Genomic DNA, 23,506 nt, shown 5'->3' on the forward strand with positions numbered 1-23,506 from the left:
CAGGCCGAGGCACCACACCTGTTGGAAGCAGCATCTCATTTCCCTGAGGGCTGGACTCGCGTGCAAATGCATAGAGAGGTGGGAGAACTTGAGCTTCTAAAGCATCCCCCTCCCTGGGCCACCTGTGGCCACAGAGGAGCCGCCCTTGGTGTGCACCTGGGGGCACCTCGCGCTGACCTGAATCTCCGTGTGCAGCGAGGCTGGCCCGGACCCTGCAGCACGCAGGGCTGGCCGTGCAGAGACCGCACGCCGGCAGCCTCTTGGCGCGGACGCATTAGCATAATGAGCAGTTCCTAATTTCTGCAGCCAAGCACTTGCGTTCTGATTGAAAAACTGGGGCCTTATTATTTGAGGATGTGTCCTTTTCGGCAATTAGCGCTCATTAATACAAGTTTCTTCCTTTCAACATGCTGGGGGGACAGCACGTTCCTAAGTGTCAGTGAGGGAAAAGTCAGCCCCAGGCACGTGGACACACTCACACAGACACGGACTGATTCAGTCCCTTTTAAAGTCACGTGACACCCTTGGAAGAAAACCTGCCAAACTCCGCTTCCCCAGGCCTGGTTCTACAGTGTTTCTGGGCTGACGACTCAGTGCAACACACATGCTCTCCCACCCCCACCCGCGACCATCCCTGAGCTCTGGCTTCGTGTCAATTTCTAGACGTGGCCTTGCTGACGAGCTCTGGCTTTGAAGGGCGCCTGTCCCAGGTCCTCAGTTACCTAAGCCGGTGGCAGGGCGCGGGGCCCGGGTCCCCCCCCCACAACGTGCACTGCATCCTCCCCTGGCTCTATCCTTGCCAGGCCCGGGGCGCGCTCAGCCTCGCTGCCCTCGCCAGGCCGTGCGGGTGTGCCCTCCCCAGCCTCCCTGTGCTGAGGAGGTAGAGGACAGGGTTCCCAAGGGCACCTGCACGGGAGAAAAGTATCGGCAGAACGAGCACTTGGGCAGAGTGGGCGCCCTGATGGACTCTCAGCTTCCCCGCAGCATGTCTTTTCCTGAGCGAGATCCAGAGGAGGGCACAGACCAGCAGCTTTCCCCGTGTATGTGTAACGGCATCTGAGGCCACGAGCCTGCTTTCAAATCGGCACATTCAACTGAGATACGAGGCGGCAGAGGGTGGGGCTGGCAGAGCGCGGGACCTGGCCCGGAGCAGTAGATGCTGGGACCCTGCTCCACATGAAGCCCCACAGGCTGAAACCCCTGTCCCTCCAGACCTCAGGACTGCAGGCTGCAGGCTAGGCATCACCCACCTCGGACCGCGAACGTCTGTGACCTGGAGGGAAGTGCCCGGGCCTTGGACCCAGGGTGTGGACCACGTTCCAGCCTGCCCGGGCCTTGGACCCCGGGTGTGGACCACATCCCAGCCCTGCCGTTCCCTCCCCTCTTGGCGCCTCTGTTTTATTAAGGGTCAGAGCAAAGCGGGGATGGAAGGCCCGTGAGGTCATCTCTTCAGCTGACAGACGTGGGCTTTGGAGACTCGGTTTCCCTCCTGTAAGCGGACGCTTTGTCCTCAGCCGGCCACGTGCAGGCAAGCTCCTTGGAGGTGAAGCCGGGTCCTGAGCACGTGTGGTTCGGCCTGTGCTGCTAAGATGCTAACAGACCGCGCTCGAGTCGGCCTTTGAAGTGAACTAACGAAGGGTTTCATTCCCCTTTGGAAGCTGGGATTAGCGCTCATTACAAGAAGAGCATTTCCTCGTCCTGGTGGGGGGTGGAGAGCGCCCCCCAGGCAGAGGCCCCCCCACTGATGCTTTTCTCTCTCTCCCACGCAGTTCCATGTTCATCCGCTGGCCCGGCTGCTCTCTAGGAAGCCATGCTTGGATCCTTATAGCCATGTTTCAGCTCGCCCTGGATCTGCCCGCGTGTGAGTCCCTGGGCCCGGGCCCCGAGTTCCGGCTGCTGCCCCGGCTGCCCCACCGGCCGCCCCGCTTGTGGAGTTTTAAGAGCGGACAGCCCGCCCGGGTCCCAGCGCCCGCGTGGAGCCCCCGGCCGCCCCGCTTGGAGCGTGGTCACAGTCACGGGCAGATGCTGAGTCCCCGGGCCCGACGGGCGCACAGACCCAGGGACCAGGTGGCCGCTCTGGGGCCCAAAGGGGGGCTGGCCAAGCCCCCAGCTGCTGCCAAATCCAGCCCTTCCCTGGGCCCCTCCTCCTCTGCGGGGGGCAGTGGAGCTCCCACGGACCAGCAGGCCCTCCTGCGGCGGGGGAAGAGGCACCTGCAGGGGCCCGCCTTCAACAGCTTTGACTTCCAAGGCAGCAGGCCCACCACGGAGACGGAGTTCATTGCCTGGGGGCCCACGGGGGAGGAGGAGGCCCCGGAATCCAATACATTTCCAGGCGTTTATGGCCCCACCACGGTCTCCATCTTCCAAACACGGAAGACAGCTGTGGCCACTGCCACCGCCACCGCCACCACGGCCACCTCCGTGACACTGCAGACTCAGGGGCTCACGGAGCCCCTGGACCCCAGGAGTGGGAAACCGGTTGGGGTAAGCACAACGGAGCCTTCCACCAGCCCCAGCAGAGACAGTGGCAAAGTCAGCAAGCCCCCACGGGTTCTGGGGGAGACCTCAGGTACGCCCACCTCTTTTCTGGTTGGTGCTGGGTCGGGGGGATATTTTGGGGGGGGTGTGGCTTAGGAGGGATGCTGAGCTGTGCCTGGGTGATGCCGTTTTGTGAGACTCTTCATTTCCCAGCAGGGAACCTGAAGCCATAGCCCCTCACGGGAAGATGGGGCGCTGTGAACTTGCACGTGTATATGTCCTGACAAATCTGGGCTGTGCTCTGCAAGGAAGGGCCAGGCTCTTCTAGCTGCTGGAAGGGAGCAGGGAGAGGGTCTCTCCCTAGAGGTGGCCCTGAAGTGGGCACTGTACCCACCCTGCCCGTGTAGGGGTGTCTGAGCCCCACCGGACACAGGGAAACATCTTCCTGAATGGCCGAACTTCAGCTCCTGGGCCAGCCTGGGAGTTAGGCGTGGGCACATCTGCTGGTAGAGACAGGGTATGCGGTGTCTTCAAAAACCCTCAAGGGTATGGCCCTAAGGAGGGGCAGCTGTCAGACTGGCCTAGAATTAGCAATTACCTTAAACAGCAGGAGAGCCGGAGGCCGTGTAGCGGGAGGAGCCTCCTGTGGTGTTAGCTGAGGCTTTGCGCACTGACTCAGGTGGGGGGTGTCTTGTCCCTGAAGATGGGTTAGGAGGTGTTTGGAGGATGGAGATCTGACAGATGGCTTTGGTTCTCCTGCCCGTGTTATTCTAGGTGTGTGTAGACAACTAGCATTTCTTGGCTTTGGAATATCTTGCTGCAACGTCGTTTTGTTGTTCCTTCTCCTCCTGTAGCTCCTCCAATTGCTTCGAAAGGAGTAGCCCTTGAAAATCTCCCAGGCCAAAGCTTGTCCCTTCGCTGGTAGGCCCCCTGCATGTACCCAGCTTCAGGCCGGCTAGGGGACAGCCAGAATCCTGGACCCCCATGTTCCCACCCACTGCCAGCATCCTTGGCTTCTGTGAACGAGCCATAGCCCCATGCCCCGCCATGACTCCCAGGTTTACAGATTGTGTCCGTGCCTGCACATCCCAGACTAGCAGCAGCATCTGCTGACTTGCAAAACAGGCTGCAAGTTCCAGGACATGAGCCCAAAGGGGGGGGGGCACCATGCAGCCTCCTCCACCCCCGGCTTGCTTCTCCACTTCCTCAGGGTTTGGACCTGACACGGATCCTCTACAGAACCCGGAGGACAGAGAGAACTGCTCGTCAGGGTCCCTCCGCAGCCAGGTTGCCATGCTGTCCCTTGCACTCCGTGTGCGCACCACATTCTGTATCCCGGCCGACAGGCAGGGTATGGTCAGTAGTTGGACAGGTTTCCAGGGAGTGGGTGGCCTTTGTTCCATGACCTACTTCCTTCCTTCACCTGGATAAGAGAACTGCGGTTTTTTATTCTGCGTGATTCTTCCCTTGAGAGCAACATATCTGTGGAAGCAAAGCCAAGCTCCACCTCAACGCCAGGGGCCGGGGGCCGGGCTGGAGGGACGGAGGCTGTGAGCTCGGGGGTGTCACGGGAGAGGGTCTGCGGGGCTGTGCCTCAGCTGTCTTCCACATAGCCCCCTTCTGGGGTCTAGAGACACACAGACCCTGCCATTCATCTTCTCCGTGCCAGGCGCCCAAGAGCAGCTCACAAAGCATTCGTTTTTACCTCGATAAACTCGCAAGCCATCATCATAATAGAATCTAGTGGTGCGTTCATTTATTGTCATCTCCTCTGCCTACGTCACTTACTATATAGACATGGATGAGAAAACGAGTTCCCATTTCTTCCAAATTACATTTGTCATTACTAACGTTAAATGCCCGGGATAGCATTAGAAGGCTTAGCAAATTAATTCATAGTACATTGGATATTGCTAACCCAGCTTGACAGATGCTTATCTGGGAAAAGATTTATGGTTCTCCATGATATAATCTGCTGCTAGATTAATTTGTTTAGCACAACAAACTTAAAAGGGGGAAAGTATGTGTGTTTGTTTCTAATGCAGAGAAATGTTCATTCTGGGAAGTGATGCTGGATGCTGAGTAGGGGCAGCCAGTGGTCCTCAGCTTCGAGTTCAAGGCAGGGAAAGAGAGGAAATGCTGATTCCCCTAACCGGGCTCATCAAAGCTCAGCGGGTCCTACATAAGTGATCCAAGCCCCAGGGCATTGAGAGCCCAGGCTGGGGTCCTGCAGATCCCCTAGTTAGCAGATGTAGACCTAGGCCCCCCAACTCGGAGTATGACTACTACTCACCCTTCTCCGACAGGATTTAAGGCAGCAAGGGTGGTCTTGGGGATCCCAGAGCTGTGGTCTGGGGGGCCTTGCGCACCACGGTGAGCGGTACGTGCTTCCAGGCTGCAGATCTGCATGTGAATCTGGGCTCTGCTGCATGTAGCTGGCTGACCCTGGGAAAGTTCTCTTCTCTGTTGGCTACATTTTCTTCATTTATGAAAGTTTAGAAATATCTCTCCTAAATGGTTGCTGTGAAGTCTCAGTAAATCAACCCCAAGTACAAAACACGGTGTCTGGCAACTAAGAATCCTCTGTCCGCGCCAGATGTTTTTATACCCAGCAAGAGTGACTCTGAGGAGAGGGTTACAGGCGTCAAGGACAAACAGGCCCAGATTTGCCCACTCACAGCTGGGGGGTGCCCCAAAGTCTGGAATGAAGGCTTTAGGAAGTGATATGAAGAATTTGATAAGTCAATTCTGTGGTCAAAAGAAGTGTCTTTGGAATCAGGTTTGGGAAGTTGTTTTATTTTTGCTTCTGTAGAGAAACGTTTAGAAGGGGAATGTCTAAACATTCCTGTCTGTCCATAGCACAGGCATTGGTGGGTGTAGAAAGGGCAGGTGGCTGGTGATTTGGGGCACTCTGAAATCTGTCAGGAGCTAACATTATATGGAAAAGCTGCTGGAATTGCCTAAGGGCCCACTTGACGTGGAGCAGGAGTCACGCTCCACGTACAGCGGTTGGGAAATCTCTCCTAGTTTTAGTGTGGTAGTTGAGAGTGCCACAGCCTGCCTGCCAATTCCTAACTTCATTTGTATTAGCTGCGTGAACTGGGGCAGCTTCCTTCTTATCTCTGTGCCTCAGTGGGAATTACAGAATTAAAAATCTCATAATGTTGTAAAGATTCAGTGAGATAGTACATACCAGGTGCTCAGTGCCTGGCACATCATAGTTCCCCAGGACATGTTTGCTGCTGCTGATACGATAATGATGATGGTGGTGGTGATGATGATAGAGATGATGATGATGATGATGGAAATAATGGTGGTGATGGTGATGGTGGTGATGTTGGAGATGATGGTGCTGGTGGTGATGATGAAAGTGGTGATGATGTTGATGATGCTGGTGATGGTGATGATGATGCTGGTGATGGTGATGATGCTGGTGATGGTGATGATGATGGTGATGATGCTGGTGATGGTGATGATGACGGTTTTGATGGAGATGGTGTAGACGGTGGTAATTACGATGATGGAGATGATGGTGCTGGTGGTACTGGTGATGGTGATGACAATGATGATTATTGTCCTTGTGATGATTTGCTGTCACGGGCTTACTGCTCCGTGGTGACGTCATTTGATGAGGTCCCACACTCTCACCCCTGGCCTTGGTGCTCTGAGCGGAGGTGTAGTTGACGCTTAGCCAGGAACTGCTTGGGGTGGAAAGTCACCCGGCTCAGGTTCACCAAGGCACTGAGCTGCAGCCTCACACGGTGCTGGCAGAGGCAGGGCGTCAGACGGTCAGCACTTCACCTGAGGTCTGGAAAAGAGGGCTCACCACAGTGGAGCGCTGCTCTCCAGTGACAGCTCTCTTGCTGGTCGTATTCTGAGTCTGGAATTACAGTGTCTCCCAGGAGAAAAACGGAAAAACGGAAAGTCATTTCCTGGGCTTTAATCTTAAACCTCATCAAGGGAGCTGTGGGCAGTTTAAGCCAGCCGGTTTCAGTCCCCGCGTTTGCCCCCTGCGGGATCTCCTGGGCATTTGACCTGCAGTTAGCGCTCAGTAAAGATTTTCCAGACCTGACGTTCCTCCACCCTGTCTGCTGGCCCCCGGCTCCTGCCTGCACAGACACATCTGACGCTTTCCCCACCTGCCTGTGTTCACAACTCCGGGAAGGTGCACTGCCCAGGAGGGCCCAGGTCCCCATTGTCATTCGAGATGTGTCCCCATCTGGATCAGTCACAGATCTGTGACACCCAGCAGCTCAAGGATGCGATGGCTCAGATGTCCTCCCAGTTCTGTCTGGTAATTTTTACACTGGAATCCACTCACGCATTTCCAAGGATGATTTCCAGGTTCCTTTGTCCTTGTCACCAGGGGGCCTTCAGTGTCCTCTTGGTGGGACGGGCTGGTGTCGTCTTCTCTCACCCTGCTGGTCAGATGACCTGAACTGGAAGCGGGGAGACCTTGGGATCAAGTCCCATGGTGATGGAGTAGTTTCTAAATGCCGGGATCGGAGGGGAAGGGAGAGAGAAGCAGACGTAACGGAGAGAGACACGTTCCTCCCCTTCTGTTTAAAGCTGCGGTGGCGGTTTAAATGCTGAGCCCCTTTTAATTAACTTGCTGGGTGTTTGCTGCCAGGGAAATGAATCCGTCCTTAATTTAAAGATATTTGAAGCAATGACTCACGAACTTCACAATTTCGAGTGGCTTAATTGGGACAAGAGCATCAACGAACAAGTGAGCTTGTGGAGCTTTTCCTCAACATCCTAAACTCGCAGACGGCGAGGCTGGTCTTCAGGGTCTTCACCGGGACTTCCCGTATGGGTGCGGTGTGGCTTGTGCCAGCTCTGGTTCTGGAGGGTGACCCGTGCTGGCCACAGGCGGGATCGTGTGTGTCCGCTGATGGCGCCGGGACCTGTCCAGCCTCCCTGAGCGCTCCCCTGCCTTTGCTGAGCAAAGCTGTGTTCACACCAAGTGGATAAATGGGCTGACTCATTAAAGCCGGCCTCGGGTTCTCCTGGAGACGACTCCATCACCGGCTTCCTTTTATTCCCTTCACATGCTTCCTGCTCCAACTTACTGCATTTAGTGCTTCTTAAGCTCTTTGTTTCCCTCCGGGCCTCATTCCCCTTCTAAGAGCACTTCGGGATCGGGAAGTTTCTTTAATTCTTATCCCAAACCATGGTGGCCGTCCTCCTGTGCTTTCTACCTGTGAGCGGTGACCCTCCACCCACCCTGGGCTGTTGTCCTCCCCAGGCCCTTGGAAGATGCCGGAAGAGACCTGAATTGATGCCTCCTCAATCTGGAAACCAGTGTCCTCTAAGGGTGCCGGTGGGGCTGCCAGTGATCCAGGGCCTGGGAGGCTGCAGGAGACATACCCCTGCAGGATGCCTCTCCCCTCCACGGGAACCGCATTCACAGATGCTTTTGATATACGGTGGTATATGGTTTCATCCACTCACAGGGAATGATTTTAAGTGTTGAAATTAAATATTAGACAGAACATCATTTTTAGAATTTTTATTTGACTCTGTTAAGAGAACTGGTCTCAGAGTTTCTGGCTTCTGATCGATTGCACAGCAAACCATCCACTCCTTAGTTGACATTAAATGCTGCACCTTGGGGCGGGGAGGGGCCAGGGGATGGAAAACCCATCCCTGTGCCCTCTTTACAAGGAGCTTAAAAATCTCTTTGGGAAAGCCAGACAGGGAAGGGCACAATAGACAGATGACAGTTAAGGGCGTGAGAGGAAGTGTCACAAACACCACGTAGGCCATAATAGCTCAGGTGTTATTCTGGAAACACAGATGGGGGAGGAGGGGCGAACGAGGAGAGTCCTGATGGACGGGGAGGGTGAACAGGGGCAGAGGCCAGGGAGGCCAGCGCTGCTGGAAGCCCAGAGGCCTGCCTGGTAGAGGGAGCCCGGGGGGGTGACCCCGGGACTGTGTTCTCACCTCTAGAACAGGATCTGGAAGAGAAAACCCTTGGGGTCCCTGGTCCAGCTCTGAACTGATACAGCAACGTGAGAGGCACGTGTCCTTCTGCCGAGCACCAGAAGAACGGCCTTGGTGCTGTTTCCCTCCTGTTTTGTCATCAGTGAAAGGAGAGCCCTGGAGAGCTTTGGCATTCCCTGCTTACAGCGTCAACAGCCTGCCTGCCAGCCGGGGGGCCAGGCAGTGGGCCCAGCAGTTCCCGGGCGCAGGCAGGCTCTGGGGTCATCAGGGTGGTTGCTGGCAATGGGGTTTCAGAGCCTCTGTTTGGGGTGAGACGTCACCCGTTCTGTCCCCCGCCCCTGCCCAGGAGTGGTCCTGGGTTACAGTGACTAACGTGAAAGGGCCCAAGTGATTATACCTGAGGAAGAAACAGTGCCATCACCTCTGCAGCAGGTAGGTTCTCAGTGAAGGTCAGGGCTCCCCAGAGCTCCCTGCCCAGTTCCGGAGACTCAGCCCCGCCTGCCGGGTGATGGACGTGCCACACGGTCAGATGGGAAGAAAGACCAGACCTCTGGTCTTTGCTTTCGATGGGGCTCAGCGACTCTCTGCCCTGAAGTCTGTGGTTAGGAGGTGAGGATCAGTGATAATAGAGGATGCGGCTTCCCTTTCCAGAAGTTTCCTTTGGCAGCAGGGATGCCGAGTCTGTCTGGGGAGCTGTGTGGGGGACAAAGCTGGGGCTGGTGGGGAGAGCCCCTGCCTTGACGGGACCTGCCCCAGGCCCTGGAGGCCCACCTGCGGGCCAGTGGCATGTCCTCGACTATGCACGTGGCCTCGGGGAGTCCCGGCTTCCCTGCCTGCACAACTGGGAAATGCTTTCCACCTCGCGAGGCCGTCCTGAGACTTGACCGTGTCGACCCCGGTGGAGCGCGGAGCTTGCGGCAGTGCCGGGGCAGAGCTGATGATGGAGTCCACCTCCTCTTGTGGCTACCTTGGGGGTCGGAATGGTGCCAGCGCTGGGAACGTGCTACTTCTTTTGTGTCCTTCAAATGCTCCCCGAAGGTATTAGGATGAGGATGTGCGGGCACCCAGCCAGAATTGTTCTAGCTCTTCTGTGACCCTTCTCTGCCCTGGAAGGATTTCAGCAATCAGACCTACCCCGGAGACCCAGCAGAACCCCCTAAGGAGCCACATCGGCAGCCCCGTGTGTGTTTTGGGGGGCGTCACACCAAGGGGAGGTCATGAGCTGGAGCATCCTTTGCACGAGGACAGCCTGCTTCTCTCCAGACCCTCCTGGAACACAACCCTCCCCCAATAAGTAGCCCAGGAAGGACTTGCCATGCTCCCAGCTCGGCTTCACTCTCCACGTTCTCAAAACTGGCCTGGGGGGCAGGGGGTGGTGCTGATGCTGAGGGAGGCTCAGCCATCGGGAGTCGGGGGGCAGGTGGACCCCCACCCAGCTCTCCTCATCCCCAGGCCAGGGCCCTTTCCATGACTCCGGGGGGACCCTCCCCACCACACACCCCTGTTGCCTGAAGCTTCAGGACATCCTGAGTGAGGTGGGGACAGGGGTCCTAAGTCCGAGAGGAAGCCGATTGTCTTATTTGCTTGCACTGTCTGGGCCATGTGTGAGGTCCAGTGATGAAAGAACCTTCCCTGTCCTCTTGGGCCTTCAAGAAGCTCCCGGAGCGGGGGGTCTCCACCAGCAAAGCCTAGGCCGGGGGCATGGAAGGGTCAGATGTGAAAACACGGTGTGCTTTCACACGCTGCCCAGAAAGGCCAGCAGCTAGGGCCCTGGCCAGGACTCCACGGGTGTGTCCTTGGGCCGAGGGCACAGCCCCTGAGAGACGCACACCTGGGTCTTCTCCTCTATCCCCCATCAGCATGAAGGAGGGCACCGGCATCCTCTGTGGGGACGGGGCGGGAGGGGCCACCCCGGAGGACAGAGGCAGCTGGAGAAAGCTGGGCTGGGAGGGGCGTGCCAGAGAGCAGGAGAAGGCCGGGGCTCTAGGGCAGGCCCCCTGACCATCCAGACGCGCGGCCCGAGTTCCGAATACACATCTGCAAATGCTCCCTTAACTCACTTCCAACGCGCCTACCTTTTCATGGAAAATACAGCCGCCGAAAGCAGGGGTTCTAAACGCTCGAGTGGTGCCCTGCGTGTGATTTAGAGGCACCACAGAGGAAGGTTACTTACGATAAAGGCTGGTCTGTGCACATCTTCACTGGGAAGCGTAAGGAGGTGGTCAAAGGCACCCTCTCCTCCCCCGCCCTGGGGCATCACCAGGAACATGATGCCAACACGAGCTGAGACAGGTGTCTTCTGGGCCTTGAGGGCACGTGACTTTCTGAAATGGTGAGCCGCTCTCTGCAACCTTGGGGACAAAAATAATACAGCTTCCTTTTGATGTGCGTGGTGGTTGCATTCTGGGAAACTTCGGTGCTCCTTAAAATCATGTAAAGAATACTCTGGGTCTGTACGTGGAGGCGAAGGAGGGTCTCCGGGCTCAGAGCATTCAGAACGTGCCTGAATGTGTGGCAGGACGTTCGCAGTCACACAGGACAGAGGGCCGTCTCGGGGAGCACGTCTGTCCCCCGCACTGCGGGGCGGGTGACATCACAGCGTTACTCAGCTGATGCCAGTCATCGTGACAACCAAATGTGTCCCCACATTCCAAGAGGCCCCTGCCCCCCGAGAATCCCGGCTGCAGTCCTAGGCCTCCCTGGGCCTCGCCCTCACCTGCGTGCCGCACACAGAAGCCGCCTTCTGTGTGTGAGTGTCCTGGGGCTACAGCAACAAAGCACCCCAAACTGGGGGGCTTAAAACCACAGAAGGTCATTCTCTCCCAGTTCCAGAGGCCAGAGGACCAAAATGAAGGTGTGGGCGGGGCTGGGCTCCCTCCACAGGCTGTAGGAGAGCATCCTTCCTGCCTCTTCCAGCTGCTGGGCACTCCGGTGTCCTTGGCTTGTTGCCGCATCCCTCTAATCTCGGCCTTGTCCTCAGATGGCTTATTCCTTCTGTGTCTGTGTCTCTCCTTATAAGGACACCCGTCATTGTATTTAGGGTCCACCCTGATAATCCAGGATAGTCTCCTATTGAGACCCTTAATGTAATTACATCTGCAAAGGTCCTTTTTCTAAATAAGGTCATATTGACAGGTTCCAGGGATTAGGACATGGCTATCTTTGAGGGGGGGGTCTGCCATTGAACCCACTACAATGGGAGGAGCTTTCATTAGCTCTGACTGGGGTTGGCAGTGCCTGGGGATTTTCTCCTGCAAAGGCAGGGAAAATTGCAGATTTTTTCATCTGCCCCCAGTCCTGGCATTGCTGGAGAGGTAGGCAGGCCTGCGGGGGGAGAGCATTAGCCCAACCCTCACTGACCCTCCCCCACGAGGCCAGAGCTGCCCAGAGGCCCTGGGAGCCACTGGGGCTTGGAGCAAGTTTCCTTTTGTATAATCTGAGCTTCACAGACAAGTCAGAGATCAAAATGCTTGAGGTCCCAGTGGCCTCATCCCTGTAGATCATCATTCACTCACTTGTTCATTCAGTTCAAGTGTTTACTGAGCACCTACTATGTTCCAGGCTCTGCAGTGACATCAGAAGACAGCACACACACGGTCTTTGTCCCCTCCAGGGGCAGCAGACAGACACATGTAAAAACACAAATAAGGAAACCCCATGTACGAACGTGTGCGAGGAGGATGCACATGAGGTGGGTGGGTGAGTGTGGCCGGGGAGGCAGGCCTCCCCACCCAAGGACCCGAATGATGAGAAGGAGGGAATGGCGGGGAAATGGAAGGTGTAGGCAAAGGAAACCGTGTGATGTGATGAGTGACAGAAGGGCTCCGGTGTGCGGGTCATACGAATTGGAGTCGGGGAGGTCAGAGTGGTGGCTGGGGCAAGGTTGCGAGGTGCTTGGGGGCGACCGTAAGGGCTCTGGGTTTTATCCTGAGTGTAGTGGGGTGAACAGAGTGCCGTAGTCCCTCAGAAGCTCCTGGAGGGCAACCGTAGGGGAAGGACAGGAGTGCGGGTGATGGAGGCAGCCCAGTGGAGAGGGGAGGCTGGCGGTGGGTGGACTTACTGAAGAATCGGACGGGGAAGTGAAGAGAGAGAACAACCTGGAAGGCCTCCAAGTGTTGGGTCTGATCAACTCGTGTCTTCAACTGAAAGTGGTGCCTGTGACTGAGACGGGGCAGCGTGGGCGGGCACAGATTGGAAGAGAATGTCGGCCGCTTTAGCCGTGTCGAGGTCAATCTGCCGTGTGTGCTGTCCGGGTGGGGACGTCTGCGGATTTCTGGGCTTGTGAGTTTGCAGCTGGGGAAGGTCTGGCCTGGGGCGGAGACTCAAAGCCCTCTGATGTCCGGGTGTGGGGGGTCGGGATCACCTGGAGGGAGTGTGGATCGCGTGAGACGGGGATGGACACAGGGCCCTGGGGAGTCCAGGAAGTGTGAGGAAGAGGAGGAGGTGGGGGGGAGGGGGGCAGGACGGTGGTAAGTGGAAGCCTGGAGGCGGGGAGAGGGAGGAGGAAGGGGGAGGGGAGGGAGGAGGAAGGGGGAGGGGGAGGGAGGAGGAAGGGGGAGGGGGAGGGAGGAGGAAGGGGGAGGGAGGAGGAAGGGGGAGGGGGGAGGGAGGAGGGAGAGAAGGAGAGAGAGGGAGAGGAGAATGTGGTCCAGTGTCAGAGCTCCTGGGAGGCCAGGGAGGTGAGAACCAAGGGAGCGTCACCCTTGTCCTGTGTCAGGGGTGGACTGCTGGAGGCTTGGTGAGAAGATGCCCCGGTGGAGCGGATGGGGGCGGGCGGTGAACAAGCAGAGGCGGAGGGTGGAGCTGGAGACTTTGTGCAGTCCGGGCTGCGAGGGAAGGGGGAGAGCGGAGGGGAGAGGACCACAGAGGTGACGCAGGACTTTGCTGTCTTGTTTTGCTGTTTGTGATGAGGGAGCGTTCGGGCATACTGCCTGCCCGCGCGAATGGTCCGGCAGAGAATGAAAACTCACGGTGGGGAGAGAACAGAGATACTGTGGAGGCAAAGTCCTTAAAGGACGAGGGGCTGGCCTTGGTGGCTGGAGGCCAACGTCTGTGCTCAGTGGAGAGGGCGGATGAGTTGGACTTCGGTAGACAGAGCGGAGGTGATGAGGGGAAGGCAGGTCTAGGAAGCCCTGCTTTCCCCAATGATGGACACCCCCCCTTTTAACTTGAGAACCTGAGCCAGCGCGAGTGGGAAGTGGCCCTGAGGGGCGTGAAGAGGAGGCTCTGCCCCCTCAGGCGTGGACAGACGGTGGGCAGGTGCACACAGAGATCAGCCCGGATGGAGGTGGGGCACGTGAGCTGGTGGGAGGGAGGTGTCTGGAGGGTAGGAGATGTGGGCCCGAGCCTTCCAGGGGCAAGTGCGGAGGCCGCGTGGCAGGAGTGAGGCTGAGTGTGGGAAGAGCAGAAGCGGGGCAGAGGGCTGGAGCCCGTGCAGGGAGGTGGGGAGGATGTGGGAGTCCTGGTCAAGAGCAGGTTTGGAGCAGGTTTCTCTAAGTTCCAACAGCAGCCACGGGAGAACTACCCCCACATGTGCAAGCCAGCTTCTGTCCACACTGACATTGGCAATGACCCGGACCCCACCTGTGGCCCCTCACCTGGTGAGGTAACCTCTGTGTCCTCACCTGGTTAGGTTGCAGGTCAGCAGACGTGGAAGAGTACATCCCAGCTGCCACCCCGTACCAACTCCTGCATCCCCTCTACCAGGGCCTTGCAGCCTCCACCTGCCCAGTCAAACCGGTTCTTGGGAAAACATCACCAAGTTCACAGAACATCCCGGGCTCTTTCTGCTGCCTTCCACCTCGAAGCCCATGAAAACGTCAGCCCCTTCCAGGCGTAAGGGTCAGTTTCTCCTCCGTGAGAGTCTTGCCCGAGGCTGGAGGCCCTGCCAGCCCCAGAACGGCCATCTGGAGTGCACCTTTTAGCAGTCTTCTCTAATCCACACCAGGACTGGCCCTGCTCCTGGCTGAGACTCAGACCCAGACTCAGAAACGAGTCCCTCACTCTTCCCTCTGAGGCCCAGGCTTTATGGGAAATCACATTCTGTCCCCGTACTTAGGTGGACATTCAGGGTGTGTGGACCCCAGGCCCAGGGCTGGGGCTGCATTCAAAACAGTGGTCAGTGGTCAGCTGCCTGCTTGGCAAGACTGGGGCGCACTTCTGGCCAGTGGACGGCTGACACATCCATGGATATCAGACTGGGCACTGTTTCCAGAGGCTCAGGAGCCAGTGAGCCGTCGAGGGCGGCCAGATGCAAGGCCAGCAGCATCTCAGCTCCTCTGGTTTCTCGGCAGGCAGCTGAGGACGGGCTGGTGCCTCCAGTCCATTATTAGGAAAACCGAAGCATCCAGGCAATGAACACGCTCTGGTCTACCCTCTGCCATGAGCTTCCATGGGGTGGGCGCCATGCAAGGCAGAGCCCCACCTGGAGCAGGTGGAGGCGGGCAGAGAGGCTTTACATTCCTGGGATACCCTGAAGTCTCGTGCCCACCGTCCTTCTGGCCAGATCCCCAGATATCAGTTCTTCCCATCTGCAGTTTATCCTTGGAATCTTGATCACCATCGAGACACTTAAAATCCCTGTCCATCCCCCCGAGGTGGACAGGCACCTCTCTGCTCCTGAGTTAAGAACCTGGCAGCTGGGAGGGTGGTGGGGGGAGAGGAGGCCTCCTGGGGTCCGGTCCCTCAGGAGTTTCCTGGGGGAGGAGTGGGTCCTGGGCACAAGGTGGAGAGGAAATCTCCTTGAGGAGATGTGGCCCAAGATGGAAGTTTCCAGGGGCTTGATGTTTCTCTCTGAATGGGCTAAGGCAAGGGCACCACTGGCCATGGAAGGATGGGCCTCATGTCTGACGGCCCACCTGGACCCATCCCCCTGATGGTCATTTGTTTATGCACTCACTCGTACAAACCCACTTACAGGCATCCCAGTTTCCAGGTTGTAAGAGTCAGCTGTGCTGTGTAACAAAGTCTGCAAGTTCAGGGGCTTAACACCACCTACTTGTCAGTTTCTGTGGGTCCTTCACTGGGTCCTCTGCTTGGGGTCTCATGGGCTCTGGGCTCCAGAGGTGTCAAGCTGGGAGCAGAGGTCTAACTGCTCTGAGGCTCCTGGTTACCTCCTACACCCGGGCCAGGTGCTCCTCTGGAGGCGCGACTAGGGGAGGGCCCACATGCAGCTCATTCCAGGCGTCACTTCCTCGTGGCCGTGAGACTGAGTCCCCCACCCCAGTGAACTCACTCAACTCCCCTGAAGCACGGATTTTAGCACCAGCTCTGCTACAGAAGCAACTTTCCTGGAAACGTCCATCTCGTGCCATATCTCCTCATGGAGTTTTCCTCTCCACCTTGGGCCCGGGACCCTCTCCTCCCCCAGCCCCCGTCCTGTGGTCTCTCTGTCATCAGAACCAGCCTCGCTGGGCCTGTCGCCTCTGTCCCGAGGACCCCCGTCAATCTCCCCGTCAGCCCCTGATGGTCATGGGGCCTGCGGAACCCAAGGGTGCTGCCCCCAGTCTCCGGCCCCTCTTGACCTGGCCAGCTCGGAGCCCGTTGTTCTCTTGTGTCCTGGGGAAGAAAATCATTGAAATGAATTATGCATCAACGCCTAGAGACGGATCCTTAATTAATACACTCAGCCATCTCGGCCTCCCACGTGTAAACAGCACCTCCAGTGAATGAGTAAATGGCTTGGCTCCTGACCTCAACACTGACGAGATCTCCATTTTCTTGTGTCAGGGGAGCCAGTCAGAGCGGGAGGAACCCTCGACAGGGTCTGTGTCCCCATGGGTGTCACTACGCTCACCGGGGCACTTGGGTGGTCCAGCTGGAGCATGAGGGCTGGGCATTACTTTAACTTGATCACCCCTGAAAAGTCCTGTTTCCAAATAAGGGAACATTCTGAGGTCCTGCGGGTTAGGACTCCAACATAGATTTTGTGAGGGACACAAGTCCACTCAAAATGCTTGTCATTGGGTTTAGGGCCCACCCAGATAATCCGGGATGATCTCGTCTTGAGATCTTTAATTTGATTACACCTGCAAAGACCCTTTTTCCAAATAAGGTCACATCCCAGGTACTCAGGGTTAGACCTTCAGCATCTTTTGTGGGGCCACAAAGTTCAACCCATAAAAGTACCCCCTGCTTTCTGCCCCCCATTGTCAACCGAATGCAGCTCCTCTCTCCTGTCTGTGTAGCCCTATGAGAGCAAATCCTTGAGGAGGGAGTGTTTGGTAAGATGGCTGTGGAGGGAAGGGGTTCTTCATCCCTGAGAACAGAAGTTTCTGGAAGTTTTCCTCGACCACACGTGGATTATTTAGCGTCCTATCAGAGGAGGAACAGGGAGGAAGAGAGACATGTCTGCAGCGTGTTTAGGGCAGAGGTTCTTGTAGAGGTTGCTTTTGTTGTTGACTTTGGCTTTGGGGGAAAAACAGCCCTAGAAGACACTGAAAGAGAATTCTAGGCAGTGAGCTTGGCACAGCTGTTCCAGAAGCTGGGATTAATCTGCAGCTCACCTAGAGAAGAAGCGGGATGATGGGAAAACGCTTAACTTCCTCTTGATCTCGTCTCATTCTTACACATTTTTAAAGACAAGCAAAAACACCAGCCGCTGTTTCCCCTGCTGGATATGTCAGTTCCCGGAAGGTGTGCGTGTTTCCCGCTGGTCCAGACAGCAGAAATGATGCGGGGCCTCCCCATTCTGCAGCTGCAGGTGGTACCACAGAGCCCGAGGCCCGCCTTTCAGGCCAGAGCCAGAGGGGAGGACGCGTCTCCGCAGGAGGAAATCACCAGCCCTTTCTGTCCTGCGGTGCTGAGCCCACACCTGCCAGATGGAGGCAGCCCCATCCTCCTGAAGCAACAAGGATTTCTGGAGCACCTGTCAGGGGCGGGGTGGAGCTGGGCATCCAAAGTTGCACAGAGAAGAACAGACACTCCAGCCCCCCTCTGACGCTTGGTCCCTGAGCAGGTCTCGTCCCCTCCCTGGCTGAATCAAACTTTGCCTGCACCCCTCCTTTTCCTCCAAGGAGAAAGTATGTCCTTCTCCCTTGGGTATCTCTTCTTAGTCTCACTCATAGATTCAGCTTCCGAAATTTAAAGGAGATTGTAGATGCTTTTACCATGAGAACATTTTTATTGTTGTGTTTTGAAGTAACTGGAAGAGCTGACATTTGCTCAGAGTCTTTCAAGATGTCATCTCCAGGGAAGAGCTGCAGCCTCATCTTGGCATTTTAAGTGCCCTCCGAGAGCTAAGAAAAGTACAGGATATCGAAGCATCTTGTTGTACACTTTAAATATATTTAAATTTGTCAATGATACCTCAGTAAAGCTGAAGGAAAGGAAAAGAAAAGTACAGGGCAGGGCAGGCAGACCGAGGGGCCGTGGGCCTGGTCAGCCAGTCATCTTGTCAGGTCAGCTTGAGAAGGAGGAAGAAGCAGGTGGTTTAAGGGACTGTGACCCCAAAGCTTGGCTGGTGGCATATGGAGGCCCACGGGGCAAGCTCACTCTGGCACGGGTGCTGTTTGCATGGATTTCCAGAAGGACCAGCTTCCACAGGCTTCCGGCCGCCCTGGGACAAAGGCAGAGGTGCTCACACGGTAGCATCTTAGGCTGGCAGCTTCTAGAGAGAAGCCGAAGCCAGGCTCTGGGATGGTGCCCTGCTCCCCACTTTTTCTCGGGTCCGATCCATGCTAGGGGGCCAGGGTTCTCTGCATTCACCATGAAAGGGGTCTGGGATGTCCATCGCCAGCAGCATCCCCTCCACGCTGCCCATCCTCCAAGACCCCTCCCTGGAGGCGAAGGCATCCCCTCCTAATCTCAGCTGTGAAAGTAACAGAGAGGGAGCCCCCAGAGCCTTGGGATGGCCGTGGGACGTGCCCTCTAGGGAGAAAGGCCCCACTGGGAGGGAGCGATGGGAGCTTGCCTTCCCTCTCGGGGCCAATGAGGTGCATTTCCACAGCCTCCCAGGTTGCATTTCCACAGCCTCCCAGGGTACAAGGACAAGCCCTTCAGCCAGAACCTCTGCTCAGAGGGCCCTTAACACACAGGTTTGGGGACAGCTGTGTCCCCGTCTTCCCCAGAGAGGCTGAGGAAGGGGGCTGCATGGTGATGTAGGACCCTTGGGGTCAGAGTGTACCGAAGAGGCTGTGCAGGTCCAGGGGACCCTATGCCATCTCAGCTTAGGACCCTGCTAGGGCGTCACCTGGCTGATCTGGGCAAGGCCCAGCCTCCCAGGAGGAGGTGGCGGGGAGGAGTAGCACACAGATGCTGGAGGGCAGCTTCCCCGCCTGGCAGTTCTGCTTCCGCCGGTGCTCTGGTCCACCGGCTGTCACCTGAGTCCTGGAGCCCAGGACATTGTGCCATGCATGGCTGGAGGTCCTCGAGGAGGCCACTCCGAATTACGCTCTGCCTCAGCGAATTACAGACAGCCTCATCGATGCTAGAACTTTCTATAAACAAGAGCATCACCCCCACCCCGGGTGCCCCACGGTGCCCGATGCCAGCAGGTATAGAGCAGCTTCGTAGAAGCAGCCCAGGACTGAGATAGCTCCCTGGCCCCCTGCAGGACCTGGGGTGGACCTGGGGCCCTGGGCCTCTGTGTGCACATCTGTAAAATGGGGTGACCTCTGTGCCAGGCCTCCCTCGGCACGTGGGTAACGGATGCTGGAACTCTGGGTGAGTTACAGTGTGCCGTCATCATCTCCCCTGCGTTCTCAGAAGGCCCTTGGGAGGCAGCAGGGCCCCACGGGGCTTGACTCAGGGTTTTCACTTGATTTATTTTTTTACGGACATGAAATGCGCCCTTCGGACTGCCTCCACTGGGGAGATGTGGGTCTGCACTTGCCCAAGGTCCCAGCTGCCCTGAGAACCGCCGTCTCCAGATCTTGGGTGTAGAAGCGGGTCATCCGGTAGGGAGAAAATGCCCAGGCGAATCCCATTTGCTCGTTCTTTCATTCAATACATCATTCATTCAACCAACCAGAATATATCGAGTGCCTGGCTCTGTGCTATGGGGCCTTTATAGTCGTCGGAATAGTCTCTGCCCCCGTCCTCGTGAAGCACGTGACTAGTCCAGTGGGAACCAAGTACAACTGAGCAGCTGCCTTCCCTGTTCCGAGAAGCCTGTTCGCATTGTTCCGGAAGAACGGAGCAAGGAGAGCTAATCCTGTTCCCAAGCACAGGAAATCCACTGGGCATGACCTGTGGGGAAGTTCCAGGGCGTCCTGAGCTGCCCCAGAGGGGTCCGGGATGAGCCTCCCCCAGCCCCCATTGGTGGCAGGGCAAGGGCCGGACAAGGCCACTGTGACTTGTGCTATTTCCCAGATGCCAGAGAAGATTCTGGTGTTGTGATCTGCCCACACGCCATCGTCTGTGTCAGAGCCAGAAATAGAAGGCGGAAGATTCTTGCTCTGATTTCTGTGCTCATAATTCTAGGGCAAGATGCCCTTACAAAGTGTGGATCAAAGGAGACGGGGGGAGAGCCGAACGGAGCTGTTCACGCGAGGGCTGGGCCGCACGAGCCAGGCCTTGCCAGTGCTCCAGTTAGCTGCATTTATAACCCATCAGGTCCAGGTGTCGACTGGGCTCAGCCCAGGGAAAAACGGGAGCAATTTGCAAAAGGCCCTTTCAACCATGACCATGAAAATCCATGTACAGACCCGCACCTCCTGAACCCCAGGCACTTGTTCTGGGGGGGAGGAAGAAAGGTGCCAGCTGGGATGCTGCACCTCCTTAGAAGAAAGCAACACATGAGTTGAGCCCCAGGAAATGAAGGAAGGGAGTCAATTTGCAACTCCTGCCTTCACTCTTAATAACTGGATGTATCTCATACCCACCAAGAGCCAGGTTCTAAGTGCTTGGCTTGAATTCAATCTTGTAAGAGGCACAGCAGTTCTGGGAGACAGACACTCCTCTGCTCCTTATTCAGCAGTGGCAAAACAGAAGCACAGAGAGGTTAAGTGACTTGCCCAAGGTCACACAGCCTATAAGGGATGGAGTCAGGATTCTAGGCTTTAGGGATGTTATTGTAATGCACTGCACTACCCCGGGCTTTATCTCCTTCAATCTTCTCAACAACTCTTTGGAGTCTATCGCACAGATTAGGAAATAGAGACTAAAAGAGATCAAGGAGTCTGTGACAGTCGCAGACTGCTTGGCCCCAAAGGCCTGCTGTTCCCAGCACCCTGGGCCTGTGAGAACGCACACGTATGGAGTCAGCCATCCCTTGGCCAAGCCTGGCTAAGCCTTCCTCCCCGCCATCCCCCCTCGTGGGGCCCTGGCCTTTCCCCTCCTCCTGACCTATTCCGACGTTCTTGGGCAGCCCCTTCTCAGCTGCCCACTCTGCAGCCCAAATGCAGCTTCTGCCGCTTCCCCAGGAGGTGCAGGCCCTGGGAGGTCCCAGCAAAGGCAGTTAGAGCATCTGAGGAAAGGGAGGGAAGGGTCTAAAGGTGCACGAGAGGGGCAGGAAAGCCCCCGCACCCCGACATAGCAACACCCCTGCATCAGCTTTGGGAAACACCATCCCTTTCCCCAGCTGCCTGGGGACCCAGCCCGACGTCCTTGGGCAATGAACGAACGACAGCCCTGCTGTCATGTGATCTCAGTTCACGTCCCACTGGACAGAGGGACCCACAGGGGTGACGCCCCATACAGTGCATGAGCTCTCGGTGGGCGTTCTTGGGAGGAAGGAAGGAGGCAGCCCTGAGGAGGAGCCAGAGGTGGGGGTGGGGTGGGGAAGGGGTCAACTTTCTCACCTCCTTCTGCGCAGGTTCCAAGGTCCAGGGGCGTCCTCTGTCCCCAGGGCCCTCAAGCGCACCTCCCCACCTCCCTCCGTGTCCCCGTCACAAGTCGGCTTGTCCACGTGTGCTGTCTGAGCTGCTGCCTGTCTTCACTGGGCGGGTGAAGGGAGCTCAGCTGGTCAGTGGATGTGGGGCTCCCCCCCAGGCCTCCGGCGGGACCCAGGGGTCCTTACTGCTAGATGGAGAAGCCAAGAGGAGCAGTCTGGGCTCAAATCACTTCAGACTAGATGACAGCCTGTCTCCCGTCCTGACTGTCACTTCTGGGAGAGGGGGATGGGCGATTCCCAGAAGGGATGGGGTAAGGCACGCAGGGTCCTGGCTGGAGACCCAGGGTTGGGGCTCTGCCTTAGAGGAGTCTGTCGCCCGCCACACACCCTGCCTGCAGACGGCCCGGGAGGTGCTCCAAGGCAGGCGTGTAGTGCTGGGGGGCCGGCCGCCCAGTGCCTCTGGGTCAGTGGCTGGCTCTGCCTGATCTGTTTCCTAAAGGCCCTGATTCTCTGTCTTCTGCCCTGGCCACCCCCAGCCAATCTAGGGAACCAGAACTTAGGAGAAGAGGGCCAAGCCTCCTCAAGTCTGAAAACCAGCTCTGCTGCGTCCTTGTTCTAATGCCTGACTGCTCTGTGCCTCACCTTTCTCACCTGTGAAACTGGGATACAAAAAATGCCTGCTTCATGGTGGTGTGAGGACGACAGGAGTTAATACTTGGAAAGTGCTCAGAACACGCCTGGCACACGGGAGGAACTATAAGGGGGTTTATTCCATACATTTCACAGTCTGCACGCAGCGGCCAGATCTGACGTTGCCACTCCCCTGCTCAGGAATCATCAATGGCTCCTCACCGTATACGAGAAAAGTCCATGCTCCCTAACCGGGCTCAAGGCTGTGGTCACCTCCGCACATGGCCTCTAGGGACCCTTCTCCTTCCCAGGGCCTTACCTCTGCTTCCGGTACTTGCCCTGTTCCAGAGCCACTGGCCCCAAACACTCCCCTCCCACAAATCTCTCTCTAATCCCGTGTGGCCAGAAGTAATCTCTTCCTTCCCTCTGCTCAGGTCGCCTTCCCTGTTGTGCTGCAGAAATTACTGCAAAAGAAGACTGGAACGAGGCCCTCCCTCCCCAGTGAGCCCCCAGCCCCTTCCGAGCAGAGCCCTGATAAGCGCTTTCTTTTTTCACCCTATATAACATATCGAGAGTAATTGCACCCACCGAGCTCCACAGTATCTATCAAATAAGTAAACGAACGGGATTTTTTTGCCCTGTTTTAAAATATTTTTTATTGAAGAATAGTTGATTTACAATCTCGTGTTAGTTTCAAGTGTATAGCAAATACATATATATGTATTCTTTTTCCTTATGGGTTATTGCAGAATATTGAGTAGACGTCCCTGTGCTATACAGTAGGTCCTCGCTGGTTATCTATTATATATACAGTAGTGTGTACATGTCAATCCCAAACTCCGAATTTATTCTTCCCTCCTCCAGTCAATTTTTTAAAAATCGATCTCCTAGAGGATTTTTTTAATGAAGAGTGCGCCCCTGTCGCTCAGCCCTCTGCCCCCTAGCCGTGTGCACTGGGGGTGCAGGCGGGGGAGCCCCTCTGAATTTGGGGTGCAGAGCTCAGGTGGGATCCGCCTAGGTCTCTGCGGGGACACAGGTGTCCCAGAGGTCCTGGGTGTGGAACAAGGCCTGGGTGGTTTGTCCTGTGAGGGCTCGTTTGCAGGCCCTTGTCGGGCGGGAGCCTCGCTTGATCCAGCATCCTGGGAAGGAAGGGATAGGCCAGGTAAGCCCAAGTGGTGCAGGTGTTGGGAAAATGGGGTTATTACCCGTTTTTGCATCGTTGCAAAGTGGGGATGGTCTGAGCTGCTTCTTGAGAGGCGCCTGTCCCTTAGCAGCCTGTAGTTACCGCCGGGAAGTGGATGGAGCACGTGGGCCCCCGGGTCTCTGGTCGGAGCCCAGGCACCGGCGGGGAGGGGCTGGAAGGCAGAGCCACAGGTTGGGATAAGGCGGGAGGCCTGCCTGCTCCTGGCCTCTGCCCAGCGCCCTGGCCAAGCCCATAAATTGCAAGTATTGATGATGACCTGGACCTGGCAGGGGCGGGCGCTTTGTTCTCTCTTTACACTCTTGCCAACGTGGCTGTCAGCTCGTTGCATGGAGTCAGGTCCAGGCTGCTGGGTCCCGGCCCCCCGAAGCCCATTTTCCTGGGCTTGGGAAGAAGGAAAGAAATGCCAGCCACCTCAATATAATTCTCCCCAGAGGCCAAAAGAGGAAGCCGTGAACTCGAGGTCGGGGGTGCCGTGT

At 56.8% G+C, this 23,506-nt stretch overlaps 1 protein-coding gene across 2 annotated transcripts in view; it reads left to right on the forward strand.

Annotated features, from left to right (window-relative positions):
- Positions 1-23,506, forward strand: part of AJAP1 (adherens junctions associated protein 1) — a 114,931-nt gene that overhangs the window by 51,810 nt on the left and 39,615 nt on the right. For both annotated transcript variants that reach the window (XM_060027279.1, XM_060027363.1), the window contains exon 2: positions 1,770-2,569. In XM_060027279.1, the coding sequence (XP_059883262.1) occupies positions 1,770-2,569 (800 nt within the window). The remainder of the gene's footprint in view (positions 1-1,769; positions 2,570-23,506) is intronic.

The sequence above is a fragment of the Delphinus delphis genome, chromosome 1 (genome assembly GCF_949987515.2).
Source record: "Delphinus delphis chromosome 1, mDelDel1.2, whole genome shotgun sequence".
NCBI classification, from domain to species: domain Eukaryota; kingdom Metazoa; phylum Chordata; class Mammalia; order Artiodactyla; family Delphinidae; genus Delphinus; species Delphinus delphis.